The sequence below is a fragment of the Uranotaenia lowii genome, chromosome 3 (genome assembly GCF_029784155.1).
Source record: "Uranotaenia lowii strain MFRU-FL chromosome 3, ASM2978415v1, whole genome shotgun sequence".
In the NCBI taxonomy this organism is placed as follows: Eukaryota; Metazoa; Arthropoda; class Insecta; order Diptera; family Culicidae; genus Uranotaenia; species Uranotaenia lowii.
The window spans coordinates 184548084-184567235 of NC_073693.1; the positions used below are offsets into that span (position 1 = coordinate 184548084).

Here is a 19152-nt window from a genome sequence, read left to right on the forward strand (position 1 = left end):
TGAACCCATAACCGGGAATTATTTATAGATACGATGGTATTCAATTTCATTTTTTGCATTTTTTGTTAGGATTTTTCGTGCTTTCATAATAAAAAAATTATCCACGAGTATAATGAAAAGAAGTAAAACTGCGGGAACGTTTCTGTATTGTTTTATTCTCTGTAACATTATTCTAATCATATTGATTTGATATCTCTTTTCAGGAGTTCAAAAGAAACACCAAACATGTACGAATCTTTTTGTAACAAATCGACCCTAGATAATCGAATATCGCACGAGTGATGAGAAGAAATGGTTTCTACGATAAATCCATCCACTGAAGCCTCTCAACTGTTTTTGAACACTACTCTAGACTCATGTGCTCTTAAATATGAAGAGTTTGTCCTACCGAATACCAGTAAGTATAAATTTTTGTGATGAAATTTTTTGAAAAACTTCTTTATGAAGAACCTACTCTTATTTCTAAAAAAAAGTCATCAAGGCTAAGTTGAATGTCAATTTCATCCAATCAAATAGAGAACATCTGTTTCCTGTGAATTGTATCTAACATTGACTAATTGTTCCACAGTTTTCTAAACGTTTCTTGTCGCCTTTATTAAGCGAGCTATTTATGTTCCCAATAGAAATGCCCAGGTTTTCTTCGAAATGCGACCCCACAACTAAATCATCCATATGTATACACAAACGCAAAACATTTGCTGCTGCTAACATCCCTTGGCTTATGCATTAATTTTCGTAATATCCTTTCTTTATCATTGCGCAATATACATCACATCATGTTTCGTAACCAAATCTCTGCTCAATTCAATTACATAAATAGCAACTTATCGTTGTACATTTTCATCAAACGAACGTTTATAAATCCACGTGAACCTCCTGCAGCCGTTCGGTACGTTCGTCAACTGTGCACACCTACACTACATAAGCATACACACCTACCTTTACATGTACAATATTCACAAAGTATTGGCACTTATTTATTGTTTTCCCCCTCTCATCCACAGTACCGTACTGCAACTGGACGTGGGATACGGTGCTCTGTTGGCCTCCGATCCCGGCCGGCTCGGCAATACGACAAAGATGCCCCCCGATGCACGGAGTTGATACCACCAGTAAGTCTGTCTACACAACGAAATTAGACGTTCGATATCCAAAAGGATAACATTTTCTGAGAACTAACTTTAACGGCTGCTGACGGGTTTCTCATAAAACAAGATAAAAAAAAATGTGATTCATAATTATAGCTTAGAGAAACATGATTTTGAATCAGCCACTGACATAGGTACTATTTATTAGATAAAAGAATCAGAACAAATTCATTCTTATTAACTTCGGCATCAGGTTTTATTTTAGTAAAGCTGGAATAAGAAATAATTTGTCCAATACAGTGAGCGAAATAAGAATAGTGCCACTATGTGTATTGCTTCTTAAAATATGAATAATTGAAAATCACCCAAATTTTCTTCAATTTGTCTTGAATTGTTTAACCCCCTTTTAAAACCTTTGAAATTCTAGAAAACTCCTTAAAATGCAGTTATCTATTCAAATAACTCGTAGAAGCATTATTATTCACTTAAACACAGTAAATTTTTAGAAGTAATCTTGTTTTTTTATAAACACAAGTGGTACTATTCTTATTTCGCACCCTTTGTCATATTTTTGGTCCTCAACGCCAATTGCAACGTCCAAAAAAAAAAACTTATGTTTGATTTACCCGTTAAACAATTCAAAACAAATTGTAGAAGAAAACTTTGGTGATTTTCAATCATTCATATTTTAAGAAGCAAAACACATAATGGTACTATTCTTATTTCGCTCACTGTATAAAGGACAAACAGAAATGTAGAACCGAAAATGGGATGAATAGGTAGAGTTTAGAATTATTTCTCTTAAGCTTAGCTTTTTCCTCCTATGATTTTGTTAAGACGGTGCATTTTGTGTATCTAAACAACATCGAGGTTCAAAGTTAGAAACTAAAAGGATTTCTATGAACTTCTGAACAACCTTTTCAGTTCACTATCCTAGTCAGGTGAATCCAAATAACAGCTTATTAATTTAGAAACTCGTAGCCTTCGTAGCCGTAGACCGAAAAATATCAATAGTTCACCGTTCTATACTTACAACACCTATTATCCACGCTTATGTTTAAAAAAAATGTAAACGTTGCTGCATAACTTTAGGGGCTTAACATTCAACATAATTTTCTGAAGTTTTTACTGGAATTACAGCCAAAAATTAAAATATATATACCTAGTCTACTGCCTGTGAACCTATACATGTTTCGGATGTTTTTTTTAACATTTTTAGCTTAATTCTGTAAAAAAGATTTCAATAAATTCAAAAAATTAAATAAAATTATTTTCACCGAAAAAAAAATCGGTCCTATCATAATTTCATGCAGTAGAGGGTTAACTGTTGATTAAAAAAAGTGTTTAAAGTATTCTTCACAATAAACCAAACTAAAAGAAATGACATGAAATGACACATTACTATTTGCGTTGTTTTTGAATCACATAATAAACACATTGGATCGAGCAATAGTATAAAATAAATTTATAAAAATAAGAAATTAAAATGCTTATTGGTTTTGCAGGAAGAAAATAGAAAACAGAACGGTCCGGCAACGCCAGGCACCATTTTGCACTTACCGTCAAAGGCCGCAATCCAGGAGCTCGAGTGGAAAGTTTTTAAGTTTTTTTAAGCATCCGTTTATCAAAATCGATTGAAAATTGTAGAAGTTATGCTTACAATACCAGCCGAATTATATTATCTAAAACCTAAATTATCTAAAACCTAAAACCAAAATTCGAGCATCTATAGGGGAGAATGAGGATACTTGATCCCTGGGGATACTTGATTCCTTAGCTGTATCTCGAAACTGGAATGTCTTACAAAGATCAAATGTTCTAGAAAAATGTGCCAAAATGAGCAAAAAAACAATGCTTGTAGTTTAAAATTTTTTAACAAAATAATTGTTTGAGTTATTGAACTTTGTTTGAAAAATTTCACAAAATATAACTTGAAGATCTTTTTTCATCACTTTAAAATGTTCCTTACATGGGAAAATTATGAAAAAAATGTTTGTTCCAATGTATCAATCGTTCGAGCGTAAAATGAACTTCATAATGCCATATTTTCAAAGTAATGGAAAAATCTCAACTTTTTTCAGAAAAAGTTTTCTAAAATGTTGATTATGGGTACAGTTGATCCCCTAGAGTTGGGTACAATTGATCCCCCTTCGAATTGGCATATTCTTCTTCTGAATTGATCGTTATGCTTGCTGATTACGAAATTACTTATATTTATCCAAAAACTAGTATTTTTCAAACAATTGTCTGAAGAAAAGAACAAAAATAATTAATTTTCTCTTAATTATAAAAAATAACGCCTTTAAGTATGCAATGTTATTAGCGTTGAGACAAAGTTATAGTATTTTCTTCTTATGTCTGCTATAGATTGTGAAATGAGAACAAACATGACCAAAATAGTCAATTAACATTCTATCTTGGGGTTTTGTTTGATTTTTATACAAGGATTAGGGCTTCCTGAATAAAAGATCAAGTCTCCTTCAATAGGGGATCAAGTCTCCCCTAACTTCAGAAAAATCGCAATTTTTTTACTCCCACGAAAATGCTTCTAGTTCATCAACGGGTTCAAGTATCGTTCTAATTTTTGGAGCATAGAAACTTGAAGTTACAAGCTGTCAGAAAATGTCAAAGACGGCGAGTTGCAAAATTTTTCCAAAAAGATATGGTGAAAATGAGAAAAGGGGATCAAGTATCCCCACTCTCCCCTATATATAAAAAGCAATTTCTGTATGTTTGTTTGTTTGTTTGTTTGTTTGTTTGTTTGTCCTCTATAGACTCAGCCGTCTTAAGAGCTAGAGGTCTGAAATTTGGCATGGATACTCATTAGGACCTGGAAGGATGAAAAATGTGTTCAGATTTTTGGATGACCCCTTCTGAAAGGGGTCGTCCATATAAGACAAATATTGTTTTCACGATATTGACGTTATTTTTCGTCGGATTGTGTTGAAAATTTGCACATGAGTGTATTGAAAGACGAGCAATCGATTTCAGGTGTCAAATTTTGTGTAAGGGGACAGTCAAAGGGGTCGTCCATATTAACTGTTCGCTGTTTTTGCGATATTGACGTTATTATACATCGTATTCAGATGAAAATTGGTACACGATAGTTTTGAGTGACGTGCAATCGATTTGAGGTATCCAATTTAGTGTAAGGGGCCGGCAAAAGGGGTCGTCCATATTAAATTTTCAAAATCTTAGTGATATTGTCGTTTTTATACATCACATTGGGATGAAAATTTGCACATAGGAGTTTTTAGGGACAAATAACTGATTTCACTTATCCAAACTAAAATCAGGGGTCGGCCAAAGGGGTCGTCCATGTTAACTATTCACTGTTGATACAATATTGTCGTTATTATACATCTGATTCAGACGAAAATTGGTACACGAGGGTTTTGAGAGATGAGCAATGGATTTCACGTATTCAATTCAGTTTAAGGGGCCGGCAAAGGGGGTCGTCCATATTAACCTTTCAATATTTTTGCAATATCGACGTTGTTATACATCGGATTGGGATGAAAATTGCCACACGGTAGTTTTCAGGGACGGACAATCGATCTCAGATGTCAAATATTTTGTCAGGGGTCGACGAAAGGGGTCGTCCATATAAATTATTTTTTCACTATTTTTAGCAATATTGACGTTATTATACAATGGATTGCTTTGAAAATTTGCACACGGGAGTTTTGAGGGAAGAGCAATCGATTTCAGATATCAAAGTTTATTTAAGAGCCCCGAAAGGGGTTTAGCTTTTTGGCAATAATTGCGTTGTTATGCAATGATTTAGTCGAAATTTATACACGTGGTTTTTGATTCCTGATTTAATATTTAGTAGCAGACGACATACGAAGTGATCGTCCAATATTTTTGCAATTATTACTTAACAATGAATCTGGAAAATGCTTGGCAATTGACTTTCATACAAACTGTTCATGACATATTCCAAGTTGTAAGCGAAACGGAGTTCGTATGGGATCAGCTAGTTTTATATAAAAATTGTTCACCAAAAAACCGTGCAATATTCGGGCTTAGGTCTAAACTCAGAAAATATTTAACAAAAATTAAGTAAAAAATTACGAACACAGTCTATTTTTTGTGTTCGATTTAGCAATAATAGGTGAATAAACCCGGATAAAATCCGGGCAACTGGGCTACACCGGACTTTTCCCAAATTTTGTATAATATATTCGGACAAGCCGGATAAAACCGAGCTATCTGGCAAGCTAATCCTATACCAAGATTAGTAACTCTGCTGAACACTGTGATTCGTTAAATTATTAAAAATGCAAAATTAGGGAAGATTGGGGATCCGTTTTTTTATGTTCATCATATCTTTATTTAAAGTTTAGCAACTTGTAGTCTTTTACAGATTCTGAAGCATGTATGTAATTACAAATCTCCATGCTAAAAAAATCAGAACGATACTGAATCCCATACATAAATTAAAAGCATTTTGGCCGGGCGAAAAAAATTGTGCTTTTTTTCTGTTTAAAGGAGCCATCATCCTCTATTCAAGGATTCTTGATCCTTCATTTAGGGACGCTTCAAATAAGTCAAAAATCAAGCAAGTCAAAGGATAAAACGTATTTTGACTATATTTCGGCTATATTACTTTTTATTTCTCAGTTTTAAAATCTTAGATATATGGAGTTCTAAAAGTTTGTCTTCTTGGTCAAAGCATACTTTCAGGCGATTTTTTTTTCTTCATTCAAAATCAATCTTTAAAGTCTTTTTAACCAGTCAATCATAGGATAAACAATGGGTTTCGGATAAATATAAGTTATATAGTGCGAAGTTGTGATCACTAGTCATTTAGTTGAAAAACATATCTTTTTGAACTAAGGGGATCAATTGATCCCATACATTACATTTGAGAAAGCTTTTTCTAAAAAAATGTAAGAGAAATTCAAAAACTCAGAAAATATATTTTTATTCAATTATTAAAGTTAACAACATTGTTGTTTTGCTCTTTTTGGCACATTTTTCTAGAACATTGCGACATATTTTGTATTAGGGCCGTAAGAAGACCAACCTAATGGGGGGGAGGGTTTGGTGAGAATTTTTTTTCTATAACATTTTTTCTTGAAAAAAATGCATACATAAACAAAAGTATAGAAAAAGTAATTCTAAGACTATCTTATTATTCGGGTTTAAGTTCTTTTATATTAATAGTTATTCATTTAAAATCATTACTTTCGAAAATAAGTTAGTGTCCAGTTTTTTTTGAAACTTTAAAATATAAATGAGGGACTTTGAAGGCATTATTTGAAATAAAAACTTGTGTGGGCTTCAGATTTATTTTCAACTCTTGTAAACTCTATAGGAGAGAAGCGGGCTATATACGCTTACTAAGCAGAATACTGATTTAATCAAATATTACATCAAATATGTGTACAAAAACTATAAACACATGAGCAGATATCTGTTTTCTGGAGTAATTTTTATGTTGAATTCTCCTTCAGTTTTAGAGAAATCGATTTTATTATAAATGTTGTCAAAATTGCCGATCCTCAAACCGCGCGGACTTAATGCACCTATTTATATTTTGGGTAAAATTCCTGTTTTTCTGGCAATATTTCAGTATAATTTCATTGGAAATGCTAGAAACTGATAACTTTCATACGACGAAGCTGAAGTTTTATAAAAATCTATTTCTTTTCTTATTTTATAGAATAAAACAAAAGTTAGTGTTGCTATATTACGGAGGTAGTTCATCAATAAAAAAAAAACTGTATCAAGTCTGTTTTAATGAATTCCACTTTCCAATCATAATGAAACCATAAAAAAGCTTAAATTTTTTTTACTTCCAAAGTTCATTTGAATAAGAAACAAAAACTACTCACTTTTTTACGTATAATTTACGAGCTTCTTTACGAATAATTTTAAAAAGTCGAAATATTATATCAAAAAATATCAAAACCTTGTATGAATTTTTAATTTTTTTTGAGTTGGTTTATTCATAAAATACTTTCTTGCCTTATGTTCAAAGAGTATCACCCTCAAAATGGATTGATTAGATACGTTGTCTTGTCATCCATTTCGTCAAACGGCCGTAGGCGCATTCAACCCAATAGGCCCATTTAGGAACATTTTCCCTTGCATTCAGATTTTAGTTTAAATTTTGGTTTTTTAAGTGTCTACGATATAAATAATGTTAAACAACAAACTAATAAAATATATTTTCTGCCGAATTTTCCTGAACTTGAAGATTAAGTAGGGGAGAGTGGGGTATCTTAGACCACTTTTTTTCTTTGTTTCATAACTTCTTTGTTATAAAAGATAAAATTTTAAAAAATAAATGGAAAGGTTTTCTACATTTTTGAGGTATCATTAGGCATTTTTTATCATTTTTAAATACATTTATTTCCCGAGTTCTGACTGTTTTAAAAAAGTCATTTTTTTTTATTTTGAAAAGCAGTGGGGAAACGTGGGTTACCAAATCCAAATTGACTAGATAACGTGCAAAGTTTGTAAGTTGATCCAAAACTGAAATTTCATAATTCATTTAGTTATTTTAAAGCTATTTTAAATGAGGAAATAGAAAAGAGAGTTCTGTATGATCGATTTGTTCCCAAAACCTGGCTCGCTAACATTTCGATAAAATTCCATATATAGGATTTATGTTTGTCTCTATCGCATTGTAACTGTAACATTGTTACAAAATGATTGAAAGATTTGAGGTTTGTTGTAATTTATTGCGCAAACATTAAATCTTTCTCTACGATTGATTGGCAAATTGCCTCCTTTCGTTATTATAGTCGAGGCATGGTTGCTCAATATACAAGTAGCAATTTCGGTTCCGTTTTAACTTAAATTCACGCCCCTAGTGATGGGATTTGGTACCACAATTTGGTAACCGATCGCCGTGCAATCCCCCATTTCACCGGGTTAACAGAAATTATGGCCAGCTCCGATGATGATAGATCGGATCAGACATTGATTGTATGAGTGGGATTCGATTCGGAATTAGAATTTCCGGGGGTCAACGTCCCCTGTTTGCCAATAAGAATTCTTTCTCGATTCGTTCGGCAAACAGTCAACACGTTAGCCAAGTGAAAACTAGCCAAAGTCATTTGCGAAGATTTGAATCCCGATATGCGCCAATTAGTAAAAATTCGTGAAGTGAGCTCAAAACTGAATGTAAAGAAAATTTGAGTGCAAGGAATTAATCGGACGTACAGTTCTAGTTTCAGATAAAGTTTCGAGAAAATTTAGGAAAAGTGATTAGCAACAAATTACTATTGTTCGGTTCAAGAGAACTGCTACTACACGCCACGTGAGTAATATAAGTCGTTGATTCAAGAGAAGGTATTAATAAGTCCTTTAAGTGGCAGGAACCGAATCGGTGTATCCCGTTTTAAAAACCTGAGGACGATATTTTACGAATCAAACGATAACTGTAGGTCCTTATAAAAACAATTGATGTACCGATTATAATAAAAAAAAAATTAGTACCAAGTACCAGGATCGAACCCAAACCCTCTGGCAGGGTAGAGATTAAAAGCGTCGTCCGATAAGGTAAACTTTAGTCTTAAACTAGTTAGAAAATCATCTTGATTGACACATCTGTAATATCGGATTTGTATTTCGCTATTTCGTCCTGATGTTTTTCCGTGAAGGAATATCCTTCAAGTGAAGGTGCTACTGGTGGGTGCAGGGAGTGGCAGTCAGTCAGAGTGCCGCTTTCCAGGGATTGGTCCCGTCACCCTAGGGTCAGTGACCAACTTCCCGCGCATTCACGGGCCCAGGTGGAAACGTCTGTCCACTTAAGATCAACGGAGGTCGTCGATTGCCTCGTGGTCTTCAGGAGCCCGAATTCCGTGGTGCAACCGTTGGCGGAGCCAAGCTTACATCGCAGTTAGCCAAGACACACATCTATCGTCAGAGGGAACTGACAGCATCCAATCAAGCAGTCGGCCGGAGATATTTTGCGGAACAAATAAGGTCAGATCTATCTTTGTTGAAGTTATAAATAGCTACTGTCGATAACGCAGCACCACGCATTGGATATTTTTGGTAAATTTGGCTAATTTTAAATAGAACACCCGTGCGCCGGTAAAGCAGACTAAAATTAATAGGTGGGATCCCAAAGAACATGTTCAGTTTGTAGGCCTAGGAACAAGAAATAAATATTGTCAACTCAGGTTGTTGGCTGTTTGTTGCTCTAAGAGGGAAAGAATTTTTATTGCTTGTTTTGAATCGCGTTTTTGTTTGTATCCCCGTTGGAACATTATTTCGGTTAACTCGGGCGTAAATGGGACTTGCATAGCGATTGGTCGGGTTGATTATTTTTGAAGGACTCGCCTTGAGGAGTCTAGCCGGGCATCAACGGAAATTGCTGCTTCACATACGATTACGATTGTCTCGTGCTCGTTTGGCGCAAAGTGAAGGCAGTTAATCAATCTCTCGATCAGCAAAATTCGAGAACCGTTACAGCATTAGAAAAGATGGGCAAAACATTTTGCATAACTCTTCATTTAGCACAAGAAAACTTTACAGATAGTAATAACGTAATTTAAGTTCTGAATGTGTATAAAAACACCAAAATATAGGTGGCCCAAGATACCTCACAAAATGTAGCCCACGATTCCCCACAAGCAATGATTTGCAAATTGATTGCGTTTGTGTGACCTCTTGATGTTTCATCAAAAATTCCTTTTCCACGTGGAAGAACATGCTAAAACTAAGATCATAAGCATATGAGCATATTTTTGTTATGTACTTTAGGTCTCCCACGGATGCAGTTTTGCGGGTGCTTGTTTAATTATATAAGTACATTTTTCATGGCTAGTGGAATAAAAGAAGCATATGATGCGTGCAGCGTGCATAAGTCAACAACATATAGAAAAACATGCTTACGCAAAGCAACGACAATGACAGTTGGATTGGGATTTTTATCTCAACACACAGCTGAGATATTTAGATTGGTTCACGTTTCCCCATGGCCCACGTTACCCCACTCTCCCCTACATTTTTTTAAAAACAATAAATTATCATTAAAATTTTTTTTTCATTGATAAAACAAATTAATTAAAAATTAAAATTTTCAAAGAAGTTTAGTTTTGAAAATGAGTTCAGACCTTATTTTATAATAGAGGTTTTCTCCTGTTTTGGACAATTTTTAATTGCAATTCTGAATCCTAATTCTGCATTTCGAACCTACATACAATTTTTGAATTTCTCATTCAAAATCGATTTCTCAATCTAAATTTCCAACAAAAATTCCCAATAGTTATGAGCAGAACAGAGAGAATCCTTAACCAAAAATCTCTTATTTGAATCTTGAATCATTGATTTTCGTTATGATTTTTTTTTCTTCAATTATTGGTTTGTACTTCAATTAGTGAATCTGAATGAAAATTCCGAATGACGAAACTCTGATATTTCAATGCTGGATCACTCACTATTATGGAACTTTTTTATGTTTCAATTCTGCAAAAGAATTATGAGTAAAAAATTTCAAATCGAAATCTTGAAAAGCTTTTGTTATTTTAAATATTTTCTTTTAATATTCCGATTCTTCAATCCTGTGACGGCACAAATTCTGATTTAAAAAAATTGGAACCAGAACATCGGAAATGATTCAAACCTTAGCTCACCAGATATTTTTCCGCACGTATCCGGACAGGGCACACCTCGGCTATTGGCTATTTTATCTAAAACCCTTGCGAAATCCGGGCATTCGATTTGAATGATTACAACCCAAAATCTGGGCAATATCCAGGAAAATTTAGGAATTCTTCGATTAAAATTAAGAAGAAAAAAACTAGAAAAGTTATTTTTATCATCGCAACATCAGCCAGTTTAAGCTAGTTGGATAAACTTTGTTAAAGAAAAAGGTTTTGGACGCAAAATGCATATTTAATTGTTATCACGAAATTTCTCACTTCTTTTGTGAATAACTTTTGATAGCGTTTTTCGAGTACAGTCTTTAAATATCCATCAACAAGTGAGAAAACTTTTGTAGACCTGGGATAAGATTTTGATGTTTTTGCTTTAGTTCTCAGTCGAGATTGTTACTCGTTATCGTTCATCAAAATTTGATTATGAATTTAAAAATCTGTGTTTTATAGAAGAACATTCAGCTTGACATTTTTTGGACCCTCATGGAGGGATTTTAACCCCCGAAACCCCCCCGTTCCTACGGTTATGTCTTGTATATCTTAGGGATCAAGTTAGGATTGTTCGATCTCCTGGAAAAGATCGATTCCCAAGATCGATTCAGCTGAAGGGTTCCAGGATCGATCCACCTAAAAAATCGAAGCCAAAGGATCGATCTGTACAAGATCGATCTTTCGAATTATTGTTAAAGAGCCTGAAGGCTGCTTTATACTGAAGTAAATAGTGAAAAATGACAGGAAAGATTATACATTTGAATGTCAAATGTATGAGCAATAAAAAATATGTTTTCAAATTCAACACCAGAATATTTAACTTTTCATGACTTTAGTTGAGTGTAAATGACATATCAAAAACAGAAAATACCATGAATTCAGGTTATGACACAAAGGTAACGTGTTCAGCTATCATCTGGAAGGCTAATGTTCAATTCTTTAAGTATCCAAATATCTTATGTATAATTTTTATAAAGAGTAGAGAAAATATGAAAATATTAATTTGAGGAATGAATTCATTGAAATATAAATATAAAATTGAACGTTTAATTTTTCTAGTAATACTTTTTTGTTGAGGTCTCATTTTTAATGCTGATCATCATTTTACAAAGTTTCGACTATAAGCTAAGGTTTCCAAAAAAATTCTGTTTTTGACGAATAAAAATCTGCAATTCTGTGTTTTGACCTCAAAATTCTGTGACGGTTTTCTATGATGATATTGTCATGAATTTCATAGAAAGGTCGAGTTAAATATTTACCAATTGAATCGTTTTTAATATTCATAGTTTCAAAAGTATGAACAAAACACATAAATTCTGTGCATTTTGTGAAAAATTTAATATTTGTGATCTGTGACACAAATTCGGTGACGAAAATTTGATAAAAAATCTGTGAAATTACAGATCATTCTGTGATTTCTGAAAGAAGTTAAACCTTGAGCTTTCGATTACTTGAGCTTTTAATAATAGTTCTGGTTTTCCTTAAGGGTATAGAAATAAAAAAACACTACTTATTACGTCCATCTCATTTTATTTTTTTTTTTTTCATATAAAGCGGCCCACCACAATTTTATTGGCTAAGAAGCATCAATAATGAAAAGCAGTCTTTGGGATGGTTCAGGAATCAACATTTCGCTCTAAACTGACTTTCGAAATCTCCGAAATATATAGAAAAAAAAAACTTCAAAACATCGAAAGATCGGATCGAAAATAAACCGAATTAATCGATTTTTCCAAGGCAAAAGAATCGATCCAAAAAATCGAAAATTTGAGTTCAAAAGATCGATCTCACAAAGCCGAGATCGACCAATCCTAGATCAAGTCATGCCCGGGATCAAGTATCCTAATTCTCCGCTGCATATCGGTTCTTCTAGACCACCGCAATGAACGGATAAAAATAATATTTGTTTTTTTTTTGCCAGAATTCGTCGAGCGTCGATGTAGCACCGAAGGACGATGGGAGGCTAAACCCGGAACGGTTCCTACGGTTCTAGGATGGACCAACTATACACCCTGTTATATTCCGGAGATAATCCAAATTCTGAAGAAAATTTCCGCCGGCGATACCGATGTAGGTTCATTAAATCAAACTAAGGATTAGATATTGTAACAGAAAAGTAATTTCCATCGTTTAACTCACAATTTCCATTCGCAGGACAAGTATGATATCGCTCAAAGAACCCGGACGCTCGAAATCGTGGGATTCAGTCTTTCACTAGCAGCGTTGATAATATCGCTAGTTATATTCTGTCGGTTTCGGTAGGTGTTGAATGAGTATTCTTATTTTGAAAAGAATTGCTTATTGTGAAAGTGCTTTCAGCGTATTGGAACAATTTTTTGATATGACGAATGAACACATCAATTGCTTACCATTCAACAAATATTTTTTATTTCATTTTTTCAGAAGTCTGCGAAACAATAGAACTCGTATACACAAGAACCTTTTTGTGGCCATGGTGATTCAGGTGATAATTAGACTAACATTATACATCGACCAAGCAATTATTCGCCCTGATGGACTGCGGTATGGCAACGAGAGCTCTAGACACGGCATCGATAATACGGTGAGTTTACAGAAGGCAATGACGCAGAAAATCAAATTACTCGTATCAAAACTCTCGAATGCTCTGATCACATTACGATTTTCCGCTTTATCGATAGTGTGAAGAATGGGTGAAAGTGCGAACAGATGAAAAGTACCCCCAGTCAATCCGAAACTATGACGCAAATTGAAGATGAAGGAACTGATGTATTTTTAGAAAATGATAACAGAGACTCCAACACAAATTTCCAACGTCAAATGTCACTTCCAAAGAGATTTTACAGATCAGTCACGGTTGAACTTAATATTATGTTAAAAGTTCGTTGAAGTGGAGTGAGTGTTTTTCCAACTTAATTATATTATCGTAATTTGAAACCGTCAGCGGGCTGGAGAACAACAGCTGTCCAGGACCATCAACCTAAGCCTAGGCAACTATTTCAACAATTAACAATAATTTTAAATCCCCTTAGAATAGATTGGAAAAATTGCGCTAAAATAGGGGTAAGCAAATTTTGAAATTGAAATTTTTTTTGTAGGCACCACACTCAAGACATTTCTAGGACCCATACAAAGGATGGTTCAAACCTTTTTTAAGACAAATTTTATTTATTCAAACCGGTGCTGCTATTATTCACACTATTCACAAATATTGCGGTATCAGTTTTTTTAACCAATATCTCATCAAAATTGCTGTCATCATCATCACATGACAAAACCTCGCCAGCAACAAACTTTAAACATCTTGATTTTGTTCTCGTTTTTTATATCATTTTGGTCAAATTTCTGCAGCCTTACCTTTGCGAAGCCTCATACGTTCTGCTGGAGTACGCCAGAACTTGTATGTTCATGTGGATGTTCATTGAGGGATTATATTTACACAACGTGGTTACCGTCACGGTTTTTCAGGGTCGCTTCCCCCACACCCTGTATGCAATGGTCGGATGGGGAGGTCCAGTGGCATTAACTGCTATCTGGACTGCGGTCACTGCGCAAAATGTGGACCAGCAAAAGTGAGTATACCTACCAATCCTAGACGGCCTACAGACAGACCACAGGATACGGAGGTTTGCTTCTGAATCACCATCAGCATCATCATCATCATCATCAACATACGCGTTTTCAGATACATATTTAAGGAAATATTTTCATCTCCCGCGAATTCCTCCATTACATAATTTAATCATGCTAAAACCTCTTCACGCAAGAACGGGCACGATTGTTGGTTGCTCCAAAGGCGGTTATACAAAATCAAACCGCCATGCCACCAATTGTAATTCATTAATTTATGCACTTTTCCTAGACTAGTCCATGATATGTTTCGAACAAGTTAGCTTAATATGTTTGATTAGGAACACTGCTGGGTCAGCAATAATTTATGAATGAGATCATTATTTCATTGGTCAATCCATTTTACCAATTTATGGCAACATATTTTACTTCTTGTCTTTTCCCTTTTGTGTGCAGATGCTGGTGGGGATACAACTTAAAGCCTTATTACTGGATTCTCGAAGGTCCACGATTAGCTGTAGTTTTGGTAAGAGCAAGAAAAATTCCACTGATTATTATACATAGAAAGATATCTTTTCTACCCATTCCAGTTAAATTTCATATTCTTATTGAATATTATACGAGTGTTAATAGTTAAACTCCGCCAGAGCCATACGAGCGACGTGGAGCAAGTTCGAAAAGCAGTGCGCGCCGCTGTCGTCCTAGTGCCATTATTAGGTATAACAAATATTCTCAACATGACTGAAGCACCGCTCGAGAAAACGGCCCTCGAATTTGCCCTCTGGTCATACGTGACGCATTTTCTTACCTCGTTCCAAGGATTCTTCATCGCGTTGCTGTATTGCTTTCTAAATGGCGAGGTAAATCCCTAAATGAACGACCATCCGGTTAGTAGTCATTGAATTTCTTCTCTAACCTTACAGGTACGGAATGCACTGATGAAAAGCCTAAGCGTTTATCTTTCCATACGGGGTCATCATGATTGGGCGGTCAGAAGGCCTTCGATGTTTTCCGCTGCCTACGGTACAGCACCCGAAACGGAAGCACCGAACGTTGCCGAATCAAACCGGTGAGTCAAAATGCCTAAAGGAACCATTTTACACTAGACAGCTGTTAGCTTTGTATGGGAAATTGTACGACTCGATGGCCGAGAAGTTAGCGTGCTTAGACGGTAATCGTTGGGTCCATGGCTTCGATTCCCATCTCGGTACTGGGTGTTAATTGATAATCTTAAGTTGTCCATTTTATTCAGTCTGCAAGGTCAAAATCGGCTAAGGCTTTTCTTTTTTTTTCTAAATTTTAGATTACATTTACGCCAAAATAACTTTTTACCTCTGCCGATTTTAGTTCTGTAAACAGCATTGAACGTGGCTTCAAAAGTTTTAAGAGAATCTAAATTTTATTCAAAATGTATCCAAATAGTTCGTGAAACCTTTAAAAAATCTCTAATTTCCGTTGCGTCACATCACAAAATAAAGGGGAACGGACTTATTTGGACCGCGTGAATATTTTGGACCACCTTGCAACTATTTTCAAATATTAATCAAGTCAATCATGAAAAATTTGAACAAACCTAGTTAAAGCTCCTTCCTATCATTCAAAACATATCTAACATTTCATTTTAATAAGCTGATATGAGATAGAAAATTGAAAATATAGGGTGATTTACCAATCGTTGTCCCCTAACCCATTGTTGCACAGCATGACTTAAATAGTCAACATTTCAGCTGTTTTTCAATTTTTCCTCAAAAATAATACTCATTCATGTAATTCGGAAGGTTTTCTGATGAAATGAGGATTTTGAGATATTTTCTGCTGTTAAATGTGTATCTTACGACAGTTTTAATTTTTCTTGTTTTATTCGCGCGGTTCTCGTGCTAATTGTTAACAATAAGTTTAACATTCCTTCTACGGCAAATAAGGTTTTACGTCAGAACAAAACATTTTTCGTATCAGTTTTCTGTACGAAACGTTTGTTGGACAATTTCAACACCATGATTTTGAAAAAAAAATATGATCCTTACTTAACCAGAAAATATGTCGGATCGTGCAACAATTGGTCCGCTCAATCTCCTTCTTCCCCATTGTTGTACTTAACTCCGCTGCAAAATTTGTTTGGAAATTTCAAATTTATAAATTTGTATACCTCCAATAACTTTGTTTGGTTGTTTTTAAAGCCAAAAATAGCAATAAAAATTTTGAAAGCGATTGATTAAGTCCTGAATTATAACAACATGTTTTGAATTAGTAAGGAGGCATGTACGGAAAAATCAAAATTTTGATTCAAAAACCATCAGAGATGTACTGAAAGTTCAAAAAATATTATTTTGGATTTTTAAAATATTTCTTGGTTCATGCAATACATAGATTTGAACAAAAACTAAACCTAACTTGTACCCCAGAAATGATATTTGTTGTTATAAAAAAAACATAATAGGTAAATATTTTTAAATTTAAGTGTTTTGACAGCTAATTTGAATGCTGGTTAACCGTAGGATGAAAATAAGAATCGTATTATACTGCTTTGCATAGCCAATAAGTGTGTTTAAAACATTCGCAAAAACATGTCATGTAATAATTGAAAGCTCCACAAAGCAAATCCTGAAATTTTATAATACTTTTTTTAAATTGCGACCCAGAGATGGGTCTTGACTCAAACATTCAGTCAGCGAAACTTTTTTTGGAGAGAAACGAATCCAACTTTTCAACATCGATTTTCTCTTATCTAGTCCCTGAAATTTCATCTAAGTTGGATTCATTTCTCTACAAAAAAAAAAATTTACAATACTTTTCAATGGATTACGATTTTTTATTTCGAAATGGTTTTAACTTTTTTCATGAAATACTTTGCTTCTTCTCATTTTGGCAAAAAATTAATCTCAAGAATGGGCAAAATCAATGATTTAAAAAAAAACTTCATTTCAAACTTATTTGAAATTCTTTGACATGCGAAAAGTTCATTTTCCATATATATTGTCATACAAAATTGAACACGTTCATTGACTACATGAATAAATGGATATTTACTTTTAACTAGTAATTTTAGTAATTTCTGTGCTCTAATTAATTATTTTCCACTTAGAATTTTCACATTTTTTGCACTCAATGTTGATTTTAAATAATTAATTCAATAATTCAAAGACCCTTTATAAATCCATAAGTTTATATTTTCTACTGTCGAATCTTAAAATTGAAGTTTAGAAATTATTAAACTCGTTGAAAAAACTCATGAATGTATGAAAGTCGGGTAACTTGCATTGTCTGAAAAGTGTCAAAGTCAACTCAACTGCATTGGCTTTAAGAGACTACTTTTTTATCAGATTTATTTTGAAATTCTTTCCCATCCCCCCCAGAAATCTCGACCATTTACTCAACATTTTATGCAAAGAATCTAAAAATTGTTCTGAAAAAATCTATTTCTCTAATTTCGAGACGACAAATCTTAAAGAGTTGTATTCCATGTCAACAGCGATCCCCTTGATATTGTTAATAATATTGTCAGAATATTGTACAATAGGAAAACTACGACCTTAGCTGAAATGCTACAGAGGTTACATTAATTACAAATAAACCCACTTACTTGAAAAAGAAATTTATATTAGCTTTCCGAAAAGATAAATTCTTTCACAAAATTGTATATTATGAGCATAAATCAGTCGAACGATCTGAAACTTTGGGCGTGGTTGTGTCCATTTTCAAGTTTTAAATTGATATCCTAAAACAATTGTTTTATAAAATCACATCTTTTTCATAGGGGTAAAAGGGGGCAAAACAGATCACGTTCTCAAATCTTTTCACCTGTGAATAGGCACTTAAAAATTAAGCATTAAATATGTACCTTTCAGTTGATTCTATGGGATTTAAAAGTCATAAAAATTTATGTTGGTAGGACATATAAAGAAAAAAGCTCAACACTGAGCAAATTGGGTCAAATAACACTCCATTCAAATGGCTTCGGTTAAATAAAGAGATGGATTTGAGTTTCTGAGAAAACTTCATGTGTGATAAATGCTATTCCAGACGCTCAAACCGGTGGCTTTGTCTTTTTTTTTAGATTTTGGGTTCGAATTTTCCAATTGTGCATTGGACGGTTTACATGGAAGACCCCCCCCCCCCCTCAAAAATTGCCGTCTCCAAATAAGATTGCATTTGAACTAGAAGTTCTCATAATAAGCTTCCATAACAAATATCAGCCTCTTCGACCACATGGTGGCTGATTTTTTAAATGTGCAACCATTGGAAAAAATCGGACAACATTATGCACGACATGAAATTTGCCTGTGCAACTATTGGGCACAGACAAGCTGCTTTGAATGATTTTATAAATTTTTATGTCACTTTTTTCAAACACTTGAACTTTTGGATCTTGTTGACCAATCCTGTATGAGTGCATCGACAAAAAAAAATCGAGTGAATTTGATTGAAATGACTAAAATACAGAATAAAAACCAAAATCATGTGCTTAGCTGTGCAACAATTGGCAAATCACCCTAGTTTGGATTTTTCATAGTTGAGCCGAAATCATCCCATTTCAGGAGGACGTGCCATGATTGTAGTCAACTCTCAAATGGTTTTCTGCATAGCTGTGATGAATTCAACAACTACAAACATGTTCACAGCAGTGATAAAACACTTAAAAATTAATTTTAAAGCTCGAAGAACCAAAAAAAACATGTCGAAAATAGGGCTTACTTAATTCCTTAAGGACTTACATATTTTGGACCACTCACCTCAACTTGCTGTTAAATGTTAAAAAACGTAGTAAGAAGTGGTACGATGATATGATTAGAATATTTAGAGCACACTGTTTCATTCTTTTATGAAGAATAAAATTTGAAATTTAATGTTTTTTTTTGTATTGGATTAACCCTCTTAAACCCAATCATCATTTAAACTTACTT

At 34.0% G+C, this 19152-nt stretch overlaps 1 protein-coding gene across 2 annotated transcripts; it reads left to right on the top strand.

Moving 5' to 3' along the window:
• Positions 1 to 208: 208 nt before the first annotated feature.
• LOC129754697 (PDF receptor) lies at positions 209 to 15340 on the top strand. Of its 2 annotated transcripts, none has more exons than XM_055750901.1 (9): positions 209 to 397; positions 1005 to 1112; positions 12624 to 12772; positions 12857 to 12960; positions 13106 to 13265; positions 14033 to 14253; positions 14708 to 14777; positions 14842 to 15111; positions 15175 to 15340. In XM_055750901.1, the coding sequence occupies exons 1-9, from the start codon at positions 292 to 294 to the stop codon at positions 15322 to 15324; spliced, it is 1338 nt and encodes a 445-aa protein (XP_055606876.1). In that variant the 5' UTR covers positions 209 to 291; the 3' UTR covers positions 15325 to 15340. The 2 variants fall into 2 exon arrangements, with proteins under 2 accessions (XP_055606876.1, XP_055606877.1); XM_055750902.1 differs by having other exon boundaries at positions 13109 to 13265.
• Positions 15341 to 19152: the final 3812 nt, after the last annotated feature.

Bases quoted from the DNA above. Each gene is read 5' to 3' on its own strand.
- LOC129754697 (XM_055750901.1), top strand. From the start codon at position 292: ATGGTTTCTACGATAAATCCATCCACTGAAGCCTCTCAACTGTTTTTG. The intron at 1,113-12,623 runs GTAAGTCTGTCT...TTTTTTTGCCAG, and splicing joins GCACGGAGTTGATACCACCA to AATTCGTCGAGCGTCGATGT. The intron at 12,773-12,856 runs GTAGGTTCATTA...TTCCATTCGCAG, and splicing joins TTTCCGCCGGCGATACCGAT to GACAAGTATGATATCGCTCA.